Source organism: Centrocercus urophasianus, unplaced genomic scaffold, assembly GCF_019232065.1.
Source record: "Centrocercus urophasianus isolate 14NV4802_14NV808 unplaced genomic scaffold, USGS_Curo_1.0 seq_40, whole genome shotgun sequence".
NCBI classification, from domain to species: Eukaryota; Metazoa; Chordata; class Aves; order Galliformes; family Phasianidae; genus Centrocercus; species Centrocercus urophasianus.
The window spans coordinates 4,963,241-4,977,614 of NW_024884978.1; the positions used below are offsets into that span (position 1 = coordinate 4,963,241).

Sequence of the window (14,374 nt, forward strand, 5' to 3'; positions counted from 1 at the left end):
CAGCAGTTAACCTCCTTACCTTTTCTTTTAGCTTCCCTGCTGTGGAAAGCATGCTGAGTGGGGCAGGAAAAGTCAGGTTAAATAACTGCATTAAAAGTCTGTCCAGTGCTAGTCAGACAAGCACCTCTTCTTTGGGAACAGGCCTCTGAAGTATCACAGGCTGACTTCCCCTGAAGGTGCCTGCTCCAGTAGCAGTGCTGCCTCACCCCCAGCTCAGCTCACTGGAGAGCAGCACACAGCTCTGGGCCCTGCAGAGGAAGTCCTGAGCCGCCTGAAGGAGGGAAGTCACCATTCTGCCTTCTTTCAGGTGTGTCTTTCTTCTTCTTGCTGTGCTAACAGCAGACCCAAGAGATTAAGCATCGTTTTGCTGATGGCCTGAGGTCTCCAGGTCCACACACATAACAGGTATCAGCGTGCCAAAGCAGTTCTGAACTGAGCAAGAGATTTTGTCTCAAAAGCCTCCTGCAGCTGCCAGTTCCCTTCTGTAGAGATCACAGAGACTGAGCTTGGCTCTCGCTTGACTTGTATTAGCGATTTTAATCATGTTAATAGTTTGACAACTCCTCTTTGTACTCTTATGTTCAATCAGTGGCCGTCAGGTGGGCTCAGAAGGGCTGTGCCATCTCCCTGGACTGTGTCATCCCTGCTTCTAAGAATGATTTCCTGGCCCTGTTTCAGCTGAGCACAGCACTCAGTCAGGTGCTCCTCACCGATTCCCCATCCCCTCTGGATCGTCCTCCAGAGCTGAGAGGTGAACCAGCGCCTTCCCTCTGATCATCTCACCCCACACCCCATTAAAAGGGGTTCAAAGAGTTGCTGTAGTCTTCTTTAACTTCCAGCTAGATTTTCACCAAAGAAAGCCCCACTGCTCCCAGAGGCACCTGAGATTTTTATTTTTTAATCACTATTTAATAGAGGACAGATGGAGCTACCTGAGCACTCAGGCTTCCTCTGCAACAGTGACAAATCTTGCTCTGAGAGCAGAGGAAGTGGGAACACGGGTTGCTGCTTGTCCAGAAACTGGTTGTGCCAGGAATCAACTGCTGGTGATCCCATTGGATCCCAATGTTAAAGTCATGGAGTTGTTCTTAATCCAGTCTGTGAATTAGCGGCTGTTCTCCAGGTCCAAACTTCAGGCAGTGTTCTCAGCTGTTGCAACAAAGTGGAAAAGTGACAAGATGACAAAGGAAACAGATCAAAACAGTCAAGTGCAGCCCTGTCATTCACAGTCAGACCTCACAAGGTCCAACCTTTCCCTGAAACCTGGCTCTGTCAGTTTCCTGCACCCCAGCTGGCAGCTTCTCTTCAATGTAGCTTTTCTTCTTCACATGCTTTGTCTGGTCCAGGAGCCACTGTTTCTCTTGGTCACTGACATCCAGCCTCAGTGTCACCTCTTGGAAAACACTGTTCACAGAAACCTGTCCCACACAGAAGAAATAGAGCTCCATCCCAACCATAGAACAAACACTGCTCACATTGGGGTCAGAAGCTAGGCAGTCAACACACCTCCTTAAAATGAAGCTTCTTGAACATGCAGATGCTGGCTTCGTTTTCCTGACCAATCTTAGCCTCAAATTTGGTGATGCCTAGGTCTGTCACTCCTACAAAAGAAACCAGAAAGACAAAAATTACTGTTACCTGCTTGGCTGCCATATCTACAAAGACACAGGGCTGCAACTTCTAAGGCAGATACTCCTCTTAATACCCTGTGTGCATCACCAGGAATATGTGCCTCCTGACCACAGCACAACTTTACCCTTGCCTTGAGCCATCCTTACCATAGGACATCATCATCAGAGTTGCCTCCTTGCCAAATCCTCTGCCACGATAGCTGGGTTCTGAAAGACAGAGCTGCAGAAGTCAGCATCCCGTTACATGAGACAGAGCATCTGTGCTGGAAGCTTTTCAGAAAATACTGTGACCCAGAGCAGCAACGAATGCCATTCAGGGCTGAACAGTCAAGGTAATGCAATGAGAACAAAACACTGCAATCATATCTGTGATTCTGCGACCTGTCTGTAGCTGCCTTTAGCCAAGGTGACAAAGACCCGAGGCAGCAAGCAAAACCTCACCTGCAATCATTATTTCAATCTCGCCCAAAGTTGGATCCTCAGTGTCAGTGAGGAAGAGATTGACATCCCCCACCATGCACTCCTCATCCCCACGCGCCTGCTCAGACCACCGCTCTGCGTCCAGCACGATGAAGGTGCACTCTGGGGAGAACAAAAACACATTTTTGGGGCATGTTAAGAGTTACTTACGCAGTACTGAAGGCTGAAAGTAAAGCCGTGCAATGGACAAAGTGACAGCAGTTTCTATGTGTTAACAATGAGGAAGTGGTAGTAGCTGAATTTTCCGTCTCCAGCACACCGACTCCCATCGCTAGAAATGGAAATCACTAGAAATCACTGCTTATGCAGGCACTAAGACTAGAAACAAGCATGGAAGGAGCATGGAAATCCTCATTCCCTGACGGAGGTGTCATTGCTTTCTCTTTCTGCAGCAAGTCTGGGCAAAGGATTGTTTGGTGCACAAGACATCAAGACTTAGTGATTCACCAGTCAAACTGCTGCTTTCAGCAGGGCTTTTAATGCCAGCTGAGACAAACGTTCCAGGCTGAGATCTTCACCAGCCTCGGTATTTTGCTGCTCACTGTACTTCTACAAGGCTTTTATGGGCAGTGATTCATTACCTGTAATGCAGCCAGGGAACCAATTCCGACAACACATCTCAACCAGGTAATTATAAAGCCATTCTGTTTCTCAGGGAAAAACACAATTCCCTTCCATGTTTTTATGACAGTCAGAACTGGGGAGTGGTGACTGTGCAGCAGCTTATCAGATAATGCTGCGTAAAGCAAATCAGTTATCTTTGAAAGACCACAGAAGGAGGACACCAACAGCCCTGGATGTTCTCTGATTCACTGAGCATATATTGGCTATAAACATGCCCTGGCCTCCCTAGAAAGTCACCACAGCTGTGCTCCCCTTGCTTTAAACTGCCATTATTCACTCCAAATACTGAAAATGAAGGAACCCACAAAATACAGAAACTGTAAAGATGAACAGAGTAAGCCAATGTGCTGCAGCACTAAGGCAAAGCTGTCTGCTGAACAGAAAGCCAGCCTCTGCTCTGGTTGCTGGCAAAGCCCACTCAGCAGGCACTCCCAGCCCACTGTGTGTCCCTTCCAGCACTGAAAGGTCCCTCTAAGCCCTTCCGCCCGCCCTCAGAGAACATTTAAGACCCTCACTGTCTGCATCATCCCTCCAGCTGCGCTGCATCTCGTACTCCTGCTCCAGGCTCAGTGGTTCTGAGGCGGTCAGGCGCTGCAGCTCCTCTGACTGCATCCACTCATGGTACCTGAAAAGAGACCCAGAACCAGGCTTAGTGATGGTACTGCAGTCAGATTTCCACAAGTGCTCCGAGGATCTGCCCGTCCCCTGTCAGCAAGCTGGTCTAGAAATGCCAGCCTGGCATCCACAGCACCTTAAAAGCATCTGCAAATCTCTTTTTAATATAAAACAGGGATGTGCGTTCCCCTTGGACATTCAGCAAAGTCTGCTGATCCTGCAGCTTTGTCTGAAGAGCGCCGTAACGCAAGCCTGAGCCAAGAGCACGGACCCAGCAGCACCAAGTCCCACCGCATCTCATACTGATTTCATACAGCATCACCGCTCTGCTGACACCTGAGTAACGCTGCACACAGCCCGCCCGCACAGCGCCTCTCCTTGCCCAGCCGTCCCCGGCAGGGAACGGCATCAGCGAGCGGACATCCGGACACGGAGCGGCGAGGGACGCGCGCTGCAGAGCGGCCATCTTCCCGCAGCGCAGAAGCGAAGCCGGACAGCGCAGAGCAGCAGGGCGAGAGCCGCGTACCGGGCCACGTGTGCCGGGCCGTACGGCACCAGCGTCACCTTCCCGCCCTGCAGCGCGGTGCTCTGGTTGATCCTCATGGCCCCGCTGCCATCGCCGGGCGGCCCAGGGCAGGAGGAGCGCTCTGGAAAGCGGCTCGGCGGCACGGACTCGTAACGGACAGAGCCCGGCTCGTAGCGATGCCCTCAGAGCCGCCTCCCTGCGAGCGCAGCGCCCTGTCGGTGTCGCGGCACGGCGGGGCCCAGGGGGGCGCTGTGCCGACGCGGACGGCAGCTGACCGCTACCGCACGCATGCGGTAACAAACTCCACTTCCTTCCTCGTCGTCATCGCCGCGTCCGCTCGGCGAGCACGTGACCGCACCTCATCCCCCAATTGCAGGCGAGCCGCTTACACCCCTCTCTCCCCATTGGAAACGGGTCGGTCACGTGTGCGGAAGGAGCTCCCGGCGGGCCGCGCGTGCGCCGTAAGAGCCGGGTGGGGGCGGGAGCTGTGGCTGCTGAGGTACCGGGGTGGGTCGGGGTTCAGGGGCGGCTGTGCCGCTGTGCCAACGTCGCGGAGCTCGGCCGTCCTGTGCTCGTGCCGCAGGGCGCTGCTCTGCCAGGCGGGGCGCGTGGCCGTTGCTGTGAGGACGGCGGGGAGGGCTGCGCTTGGCCGGTGCCGCTCGGGATCCCGCCGGGTTCCCCGGAGCCGCTGCTTTGGGAGCCGCGGTTCCCGGAGCGCCGCCCCGCCCGTAGTGCGGCTCGACTCCGCGCCTCGGAGCGGCTCGATGCGGGTGGGACTCCCCGAGCCGCGCGTGGCCGAGGCCGGCTCGAGTGCCGCTCTTTGTGCTGAGCTGACGCCGCGTTGTGGTTTTCCCAGGTTAACGATAGCAGAGGTTGAAAACGCCGCCCTCGTTTCTGCGGTTCTCCCAGCTGTCTCGCCATGGCCGGCGGCATCACGGATACGGGAGAGCTCTACTCTCCGTATGTGAGTACCGGGCTCGGGGCTCACCGCTGCCCTGCGTGCGGCCTCAGTGCTGCGGGCTGCCTGAAAATAAGAGCGCAGACGCGTCCTGGACCACGAGGGCTGCTGTGTGCCGAGATGCGGTTTTGAAATGCGTTGAGAGCAGCACGTTGTCACGTGAAGCTTCCTTAAAAGGGGGAGCTGTCGCGTAGGAATGATGCTGGTTTTGTCTGAGCTTTGGGTTTGTTTGATGTTCATCAGATTACTGAATTCTACCTATTTGTAACTGTTCTTCCAGTCACTTTAATCCCCTTCACTTAAAATAATCAGACACGGTATTTCTGCTGTGTGAAGTCCTGTGAATACACACAGCCGGTTACTTCTTTGCTATGTTGCCAGAAACATGATTTTCATAGCCACAAGTGTTCATGTAGTGTCAGCTCTTAGATGAGTGCTTGCAAACACATTTTCCCCTGCTGACATGAACTCACAGACTGCTAAATATAGAACTAGTACTGAAATCAACATCGTTGGCTTTCAAATACTCTAAAACGTTCATCCTTATATTAACGATTGAATTTAGAGTGACTGGAGTTTAGGCTACAGAAATAGGCCACAACTGGGAGAACAGAGAACAAGACAGTAACTGGGACATCTGGGCTCCTAATTGTGGATGTCACCAACTCTTACATCATGTTAGTGTTCCAGGAATCGCACAGAATCCCATCTCAAAGTGTGGAGCACTCTCTCATTTTTCCCTGAAGATGCCCAGCTACTCCATGTACACAGCATTCCCATCTCTGCCTACTTGACCAAAGTCAGAAGCACCTGAGTGTTTTATTTTAGAGCCCTTTAGAGTCACAGCCCTGGGCACTTGAGCAGGAGCTGTGCTTAGGGAATGACGGCTGTGCTGGCTGAATGGAAAGGACTTTCTGACAAGCTGTGATGGCTGATTTTTATCCTGGGAGAACCACTGAAAGATGACTCTGCTGTACTGTTAGTGAATGTAGGACAGGAGCTCTTGCAGGATTTCTAGGAAATAGTTTTCCCAATGTTCATTTCTCCACGCTCAAAAAAAATGCGCTCAGATGCAGCTCTTCATTAATTCTGCTCTGGAGTTTCCTCCTATATTTAAAGCAACAACTACAAACCAACAAATGTTGGGGCATTTCTTGATCCTGATTTCAGCTGAGTTTACAGTCTGAGATGTCTTCTCCATGTACACAGTTATGTTTTTGCTCCTGATTAGAAGAAAAATGCTTGCTAGGGATATGAAATACTTTCCTTTCCAGAAGCACGTTGCCTTTTTCAGAGTGTGCTGATCGGCTTGCTGGTAAAATGACAAGCAAGCTATAAATTATAGTTCTGCTTGAGTGTGTCCTAAGAATAATGGAGAATAAGGCATTCTGAAAGGGGACTTTGGTGTGTAGCCATAATTAGTTAGACTGAGGTCAGAAAATAAGGAGAGACCCAAAACCGTGCTGTAGAACTCTTCTGGTAAAAGGCAATGGGTTTGAAAACAAACGAAAAGCTCGTGTGCTTTTTAACTTTGAAAGGTAGAAAAATACTTAAAGATTTAGAAAAACAGAGGGGTATCAGTTTCACAGATATGTGCTGTAACTTGCTTTGTTCTCTGTGGTTATCAGTGTCCTCCTGTGTTTACCTCTAACATGGGCTCACGCTTAACTTGCTCACAGCGACTGCTCTCTATTTAAGTTGTTTGTGCGGTGATGTGGATGATCTCTGGCACAGCTGTAAATTCACGTTGCATTGTGTGGATGGTTGCAGGTTGGTCTGGTTTACATGTTCAACCTCATTGTTGGGACAGGAGCCCTAACCATGCCAAAGGCGTTTGCAACAGCAGGGTGGCTCGTCAGCCTCGTTCTCCTCATGTTCCTGGGCTTTATGAGGTAGGATGTGAGTGTGTGTCTCCAGGGCACGGGGGGTTTGGTTAGATGGAGCTGTGTCAGCACTGAGGCTTATGCTGCTTTCTGAGTTATCCTGTCTCCCTGCTGTTTGAGCCCTGATCTCTGCAGCTGTGTTGCCTGCGGACCTTATTTGGAGGGATGCTAAGGCCCATGTCTTGTCTGATGAAGACTTTTTCTCTAGTCTAGAGTCTTTTGGAAACGTCCTGTGCTTGCCTGTGTCACTGATAATTCCCTAAACATTAACCATTTATAAGTTGATCTTCACTGTGATTTGCACGTGTTTTATGTTGCCTTCTGGCAGCAGTCTGGGTAGCTGCAAGTGTGTCAGGACAACAGACCACTGCACAGCTGGACCATTTATCCCCTCGCCTGTTGCTGGACTGAGATCTTGGAGCTGGTCTCATGACTTTCGTGCTGGCTTGCCATGAGCTTCTGCCCAGATGTCTGTCTCCTCGCTGGAACAGCAGGTGGAGCTGAAGACTGTTGGTAGAGCAGTGATGTCCAAATAGCTTGAGATTCTCTGGTTATTAATAGAATTTCTTCTGGCTTGGTTTAAAAATAAGAATAAAATCCCTCTGCTGCTGATTGTAGAATCAGGATTCAGAAGTTTCTTTCTTGTGGATAACCAGTTCTGTCAGCTTGGACGTGCCTTTGGTCTGGAGGCAGTGCTCTTGAGATCTGTTAGGTGCTGCTCTGTAGAGGTAGCCACGCTCAATACTAATTGTATTACTGTTTCTTAGTTCCCCACCTCAAAGCTGCATGCTTCATAGGCTTGATTAAAATGTAAACCGTGGCAGAACCAGGGACTGGTGGATTTGGAAGCAATCCCTTTAGAGAGTTATTGAAAAATGTCAGTTTATCTTCTGAAGTGCAGCAATAGCTGAGGAGCCTTCAAGGTCAGCGGGAGAGCACAGCCTTCCAAACCTGGGTACTGAAACCACATCAAAATAAACTGAAAACACAGGTGGCAGTATTAAGATCCTTGGGAGCTGTGCTGCCCTGCTGCTTTCGTTGCAGTGCTGGTGCTTGTGACTTCCCCTTGCCCTCTGGGGACCCTTCAGTGCAAGAGGAAATTGCTGGGTGGGCCTCAGGAAAGGGCTGCTTTCTTTCATTCTGGCAAAGTTGAGCTTGATAAATGAGTCCCGTTTGTGAAACAGTGGAAAACCACTTTAAAGCCTTAAATAAGATTAATTTGACTTTTTTTATTACAGGACTGTTTAGCTGAGATAATGACATTCCTTCTGTGGATGCTGTAACAGTGCCCCTGGGCCGTGTGGCTGCAGCCAGCTGTGTGCAGGCACTTGTGGCCTCCCCTTGTCCTGTGCTGCTGCTTTGCTCCTAATGCCATTTCTAACATCTGTAGGGTGGTGTTGTGCCTTTGCCAAAGGCTGCAGCGGATAAACTTTGTGATAATATGGTGCTACTCTTAGGCCCTAAAATTCCTAAAAGAGGGAAGGAGGCTTGCTTTCTAACAAAGGAAAAGCTCTTTTTCTTCCTAACACCACTAGCGAGGTGTTTTCCAGATGTTTTGTGTCTTCTTTTAGCTAAAGAAACGTGCATTTTTTTTTACTGCATTTTTTTCTGTGGTTGAACACAGAACAACAAGAGGAGATAGCAGCACTGGTGCTGATGAAATTCCTTATGAAACAAGCAGTGTGCAGGGGGTAAGGTTGGGGGAAACAGCTGTTTGGTTTGTTTAGTCCTGCAAACATTGCAAATTACTGTCATTTCAGCAGTACTGCTTGACTATGGTTGATATTAACTGAATATCTCTCTCAAGCTATATGACTACTACTTTCGTGGTGGAAGCCATGGCTGCTGCAAATGCCCAGCTGCGATGGAAGAGAATGGAAAAACGCAAGGTTTGTGTGGGTTTAACTTTCCATTTTTCTTGTGTCACATTAGGCTTGCCTGAGATTCCTCGCTGTCTTTGCCTCGCTTCATTAGCAACTCCATTAAAGGAATAAATTTCTACTCTAGTTAACTTTGCCTTGTGAAATATGGCTGTTGCTTCCCTGTGGGGTTGCTCATTAAAGGCAGGATTTTCTGCTCCAGCTTTGAAAAATCCCTCGTGCTGCTCACATCTCTCACTGATTGTGCTCTCCTTGCCCTGAAGCACTGCTCAGTGAGTGTGGAGAGGTGGCAGCCAATGTAGTGGTGCCATTTGGAGTGTCTGTAAGTCCTTATCTCAGGTCATTTAACTGGCACAGGCAGGAATGTCCTTGCTGCCAGTAAGGATGTATTCTAGGGAGTGGACAGTCCTGAGGAATGTCCTTGCTGTAAAACTGACTTGTGGCTTCTTGGATTCTGGCGTCAGTGGCTTTTCTGGGTCTGGGCAAGGTATAATTGCAGTGATTCAGGTTCCTGCCTGTATGTTAGTGGGCTGGAGTTATGAGATGGGTGTTTCTCTTCTGACTGGCTGTGGCAATAAAAATGTCAGGACTTTTTTTTTAACCAGTTCTGCAACTGTGTGGATCTGACAGGTTCTTTTACTTCCTTGTGCCACATGTCACAGTGTGTATTGGGCAGTGTTGCTGTGTGTAAGACCTGCTAGGACAGCAGAGTGTCACTCACCTTCGCCTGCTCTGCTAGCACTCATTTCTGCTCTCTGCAGCATCCCAGGTGTGGGCTGCCAGCTCCCTGGCATTGCTGCTGTTTGCTGGCCCATCCTGCCCAGCCTTGCTGGGGATCTTTGAGATACTGGAAGTGAGACCACGGTGCTGGTGATGCTGTAACTCTTGTTGTGGTTGGAGGAAATCTCGGCAGTGGTCTGTCTGATCTCTTCCTCCAGGAGGATGATGAGGATGAGGATTCTTCTTCTGGAGTGTCTGACAGTGATGTTCTCCTCCGAGATAGCTATGAGCGAGCAGAGACGCGGCCCATCCTGTCCGTTCGTAAGTACCTGCTCTGTGCTTTGACTCCTGGTCTGTGCAGACTGCGCTCTGGTGGGCTCTAGGAAGTGCAGTAGGGCTCTTCTGTCCATTTTGCCCTTAGTTCTGTATATTTGCATCCCAAAGTCCTTAGCACTTGCAAGATAAGACTCATTGAGAATTCAGTTTACCTTCTGCAGTCTGATAAAGATCTTTTCTTTCTAAGTCACTGAGATGAGAGTACCTTACTTTGAAAACGCTTTGACTTCAGCAGAGTCATTGGACCAGTGACTGCAGCTGTGGAGTGGTAGATAGTACGTACTGACCTTCATGCTGTTCACAGAGCTGCTTGAGTGTCTTCAGGCAGCCTGGCCTCTGGGCTTATTGGAGGGTCTGGTTGAAGCACTTCTTGTTTTTAACTTTCAGAGAGACGCGGATCACCAAATATCTTTGAAATCACAGAAAGAGTGGAGATGGGCCAGATGGCTTCCATGTTCTTCAATAAAGGTGAGTGATTCATGTTTTTAAGTCCTTTCTGGTCCTGCTGTGTACTGTGTACATGTCTTCCTCAAATCTGAGTGCTCCGCAGTGTGGGCTTGCATCCTGAGTTTCAGCTATATACAGCAGTAAAGGTCACTAGTTCCATCTTGGTAGCACCTGAGAACAAGATGTTTGGTCCTCCCTGAACCCTGTAAACCTCCATCTGAAGGATAGGAGGCTTCTGGGGAGAGTTCCTAAGAACTACGTGTGTCTGGTGGGGGGCTGACACCAAGAGAGCTGCAAGGGAACGAGCTGCTGGGTTGGAAAGGTTTCTGGTGAGCATCTGGTAGGCAGTTGTCTTTTTTTGCTGTTAAGTATCTTTGATTGTATGTTAGGGAGCAAGCCTGTAACTGCACTGCGATAAAGCCATATCCACTGCTGTGTATAATAGAAATGCAAGCTACAATTCTGAAACTCGGTGAAGAGTGCACTTGAAATGGTGTGCAGAGCCAGAAAGTCATCAGACATTATAGATGTGCCGTTTTAAGCCTGTCAGGCCCCATTTCTTGTGGAAAGTAACGTTTTCCCTCGCTCACTGGCTGCCTTACAGAGGCATGGTGGGCTGTTTTACTCCTCTGCCTTATGTCATCTTTATACCAGTGTAAGACTTTCTCTGAGGGACAGCTGGGCTCAAGCAGCTGCATTATTGCTGGTCTTCGGAGTCTGGATGAAAATAAGCTTGACTTCCCTGTATGCTCTGCTTCCTTTGTCAGCTTCCGTCACTCAAGCATCAAAACCCACACTGAGTCAGTGCTACTTTTCTACTTGCAGTGGAAGAGAGGTGACTTATCCGTGTGCTGGAGATCTAGAAGCATCTTGTTCCTAATCTTGCCTGTTGTACTGAGTTACCCTGAGTTTGGATGAGTTTTCTTGTGTTCCTTGCCATCTGTAAAACGCTGCAGATGCTCCCCTACCCCTCAGTAGTCATCTGAGGAGCAGCAGTATTTAGGTCTTGCTTTGAAAGAAAGTATGTTGTGGCTTATCAGTGTCACTGGCATTCGGCTATGGAGGCTTGCTCAGCTGCTGACAGGCTGGTGGAACACGGGTGGTAGAGCTCCTGTAAGCAAGCTTCAGAAGGCTCTTCTCAGGCGCTTCAGGAGGACGTGAGGATGACCCCTCAACAGGGCCAGGTATTGGAATATTGCCCTCTGCCTTGCTGCTGGGTGATTGCAACCAGTAGAGGGTGCTGCAAATACACGGCCTCTGGTGCTGGGAAACGTTTCCTAGCAAAGTGATATAAACTGCTTAGTGTTCTGGATGTTAATCCCTCTTCTTAATGTTGCTTTAGTGAGTGATCTGATTTTTGTGTTAAGGATCTTCCCTGGGACCAACTCAGCCCAATGCCAAGGGATGAATCTGCAAGAAGTCAGCTGGAACAGCAGCAGACCATAGCTTGAAACGTAGCTTGTGAGAGGAGATGACACTTGTGTGCAGTGAAGGTGTGGGGCAGCTGTCACTCACTCGCTGCTTTGCCTTCCTCTGTGCTTAGCAGTGGGCGGCTGCTGAGCCCTCATTCAGAGACACTTTCTGGTCTGCTGTGCGGTTGCAAAGAGGGATGAGCAAAGTCCCTCCCTCTGCAGGTCCTTGCTGAGGTGCTTGCTGCTGAGGGTTGCACAGAAAGGCCCTGACGAAGGACAGTTGCTCAGTGACCAGTTGCTGCTGCAGTGCTGAGGAACTGGGCCGTGCTTGGGGAGTCCTGGCTCCAGGCACCAACCTCTGCACTCTGACAGCTGCCACACGAGTGAGCGGGCTTTTCCCACAGCATGCAAAGTGTGGATACAAAAGCAAGGCCTCTGTGTCTGGGCAGCCTTCAGAGGGAAGGCTGAGGAAGGCTTTGCAACAGACCTTAAAGCCTCTGGTATCTATCGCTCTCTGTTCTTTTTTCTTGCTTTTTTTCCCTTAAACAATCTGACAGGAGTTGAATCTGCAGTCCTGGGAGGTAAGCTGGGGATAAATCTCCATCTCAGACTGTCTCTTTCTTAAAGGGAGCTGACCAGCTCAGGCTGTGATGGTTTGTGTGCTCTTTCCATAGAGCTGGCTCTGAAGGACGCTTTTTGGTGTGGTGCATTTTTATTGTTTTTTAATTTGCAGTGTTGGGTGCTTTCTTCTGGGACTGAGCAGTCATTTATTGCAGTAATGGATTCTGGACACATCTATCATGCTGTATCCCCACAGGAAGTCATTGATTTTCCCATTTTTTGTCTAGTAATGAAAGTATCGATTAGGGAGGATCAGTAGCAGTTTATAAAAGAATTGGCAATAAAGTCTTCCTGCCTTTGCAGGGATGAGTTTTGTGAGAGGGTCGTCACCCGGGCTGCACAGCCAGTGTTGCAGCAGGAGCTCAGTGTGGTGGATGGCTGGTGCTGCAGCACGGCTTGTTGTGCGAGCCTTAACGCCTCCGGGGAGTGTCTGAGACCTGACATCCAGACCCCCAAATCAGAATCTGTCCCAGGCCTGTCTGTTCCTGTGCTTAGAGGATCTTGCGACGTCTGTCCTACATCAGAAACTTGTTATAACATCCAGCCCTTTTTAATGGAAATTGGAGAAAGCTGATGGAACTTGCTGTTGTCTTCAGAATGATGCAGACTTCTTAGCTGTGTAGTCATCCAGAATCTTTCATAGAGCTGGGGGGGTAAAGACAAAGGGGAACCTATAAGGAATTGCCTGACTGTATATGAAGGGGAAATGTGATGGCAAAACACACGGTGAAACGTTGGGGCTCTCTTGAAAGAAAAGAATCTGAGAGTCTCATCAATCATCTCTGATTTCAGCTGCTGATTTCAGCTCTCCATGCCAGTGTCTCCCTGAGTCCAGGCAAGGCTGTTTTCTGTCTCCCATGTAAGAACTTCTTATTCTCGTGGTTAAATGCAGAGCAGACGTAAGAAAACAAAAGACCGGGGAGCAGGAGGAGTGCTTTTCTGTGACACTGGGGCTGCAGGAACTGTTCTGAAGCTTTGCAAGTTTGAAGTCTGAGTCAGGATGGTGATGCTGAAGAATTCCCAAACGCAGTTCCACTTCAGCCCTGTGGAAATGGATCTCTGCAGGGCCAAAACCTTAATGTGAAGGAACTGAGGGTTTGCAAGCACAGGGTTTGGAATCAGTGGAACGCCATAAAAGTGTGTGTTTCTTCATTCATCTGTTCTTCAAGCTGCGTTCTCACCAAATCTGTTGCCATCAGCTGGATGTTTGCCCATGGTTGTTCCAGGTTGACAGTTTCACCTGGCAGATGACTTGGGTGAGGCCTGTTGGCCTTGACTGGTGACTGCAGGATGGGCTTAGATGAGTGCCTGGTGTGAAGGCAGGTGGTTCAGCTGTGAGGCATCAGTTCTTATCAGTTCTTGAGCTGCAGCAAAGTTCCCTATGCTGCTCATGTGACCCTTGTGTGGAGCGTGCTGCAGAACTGAGCTGTGGAGGGAAATTGTGATTTCAAGACCTTGAGAAGCAGTTCTGTGGACTGTTAATTTAGAGTGTAAAGTTCAAGAGCCCCTGTGTACTGTAAGTCAGTAAAAATGTTTCCTTTTCCTGCAGTGGGTGTCAACCTCTTCTATTTCTGCATCATTATCTACCTCTATGGGGACCTGGCAATCTATGCAGCGGCTGTACCAGTCTCTCTCATGCAGGTGACCTGGTAAGTGTGCTGACTGCTGTGCAATTATGCAGTACCAGGAAGGAGAGCAGGTTTTTGGTTTTGATGGGATGATAGGTCTGACCGGGATCAGCTCTGCCTCCTGAGGGCTGGAGCAGACAAATGACTCAATGACTCGTGGCTGGGAAGGCAGAGCTGCCACGCACAGGAGCCTGCTCCAAGTTTAGCTGTTGTTGGATGTCTGAAAGGCACCTGACCCGATTTCCTCTGTCCTCAGCTGTGAAGTATTGCTAACTTCTGCACCTTGTAGACATGGGACTTGTTGTTCTCTGGTTTGATTGCTGTTCCCTGTGCAGTATTTTACCTTCTATGACTCTGATTATGAGCTGAGACGTGTGATGCTTATCAACCCTGTGATCATTGTGACACTACTTGTCCGAAGCCCAGAGCTCACTGGGTAAATGCAGCCAATTTCCTCCTGCTGAAAAATAACCAATGAAGGAGAGTAGTTGGATTGAATCTGGGCTGGGCTGCTCCTGGTCTCAAGACTTGGAAACGGAAAAGCTTGATGACCCTTATGTGAGCTTGAGATTTGCTAATTCTGAGTGTCCAAGTGCCTGGGCGCAATCAAGGG

At 49.4% G+C, this 14,374-nt stretch overlaps 2 protein-coding genes across 4 annotated transcripts in view; one reads left to right on the forward strand and one right to left on the reverse strand.

Moving 5' to 3' along the window:
• Window positions 1-871: 871 nt before the first annotated feature.
• NAT9 (N-acetyltransferase 9 (putative)) lies at window positions 872-4,062 on the reverse strand. 2 transcript variants are annotated; one of them, XM_042833139.1, is made up of 7 exons: window positions 3,877-4,062; window positions 3,251-3,360; window positions 2,073-2,213; window positions 1,779-1,838; window positions 1,507-1,601; window positions 1,251-1,418; window positions 872-1,149 (listed from the first exon to the last, which is right to left on the reverse strand). In XM_042833139.1, exons 1-7 carry the CDS (start codon window positions 3,951-3,953, stop codon window positions 1,075-1,077), a joined length of 726 nt encoding a protein of 241 aa, XP_042689073.1. In that variant the 5' UTR covers window positions 3,954-4,062; the 3' UTR covers window positions 872-1,074. The 2 variants fall into 2 exon arrangements, with proteins under 2 accessions (XP_042689073.1, XP_042689074.1); XM_042833140.1 differs by having other exon boundaries at window positions 1,059-1,149; window positions 1,264-1,418; window positions 3,877-4,060.
• A 105-nt stretch (window positions 4,063-4,167) lies between these two features.
• TMEM104 (transmembrane protein 104) overlaps window positions 4,168-14,374 on the forward strand; it is a 40,621-nt gene continuing 30,414 nt past the window's right edge. Inside the window, exons 1-7 of one of the 2 annotated variants that reach the window (XM_042833136.1) lie at window positions 4,168-4,375; window positions 4,733-4,840; window positions 6,605-6,726; window positions 8,525-8,606; window positions 9,536-9,638; window positions 10,041-10,121; window positions 13,683-13,782. In XM_042833136.1, the coding sequence (XP_042689070.1) occupies window positions 4,796-4,840; window positions 6,605-6,726; window positions 8,525-8,606; window positions 9,536-9,638; window positions 10,041-10,121; window positions 13,683-13,782 (533 nt within the window). In that variant the 5' untranslated portion in view covers window positions 4,168-4,375; window positions 4,733-4,795. The remainder of the gene's footprint in view (window positions 4,376-4,732; window positions 4,841-6,604; window positions 6,727-8,524; window positions 8,607-9,535; window positions 9,639-10,040; window positions 10,122-13,682; window positions 13,783-14,374) is intronic. The other variant, XM_042833137.1, reaches the window with a different exon arrangement.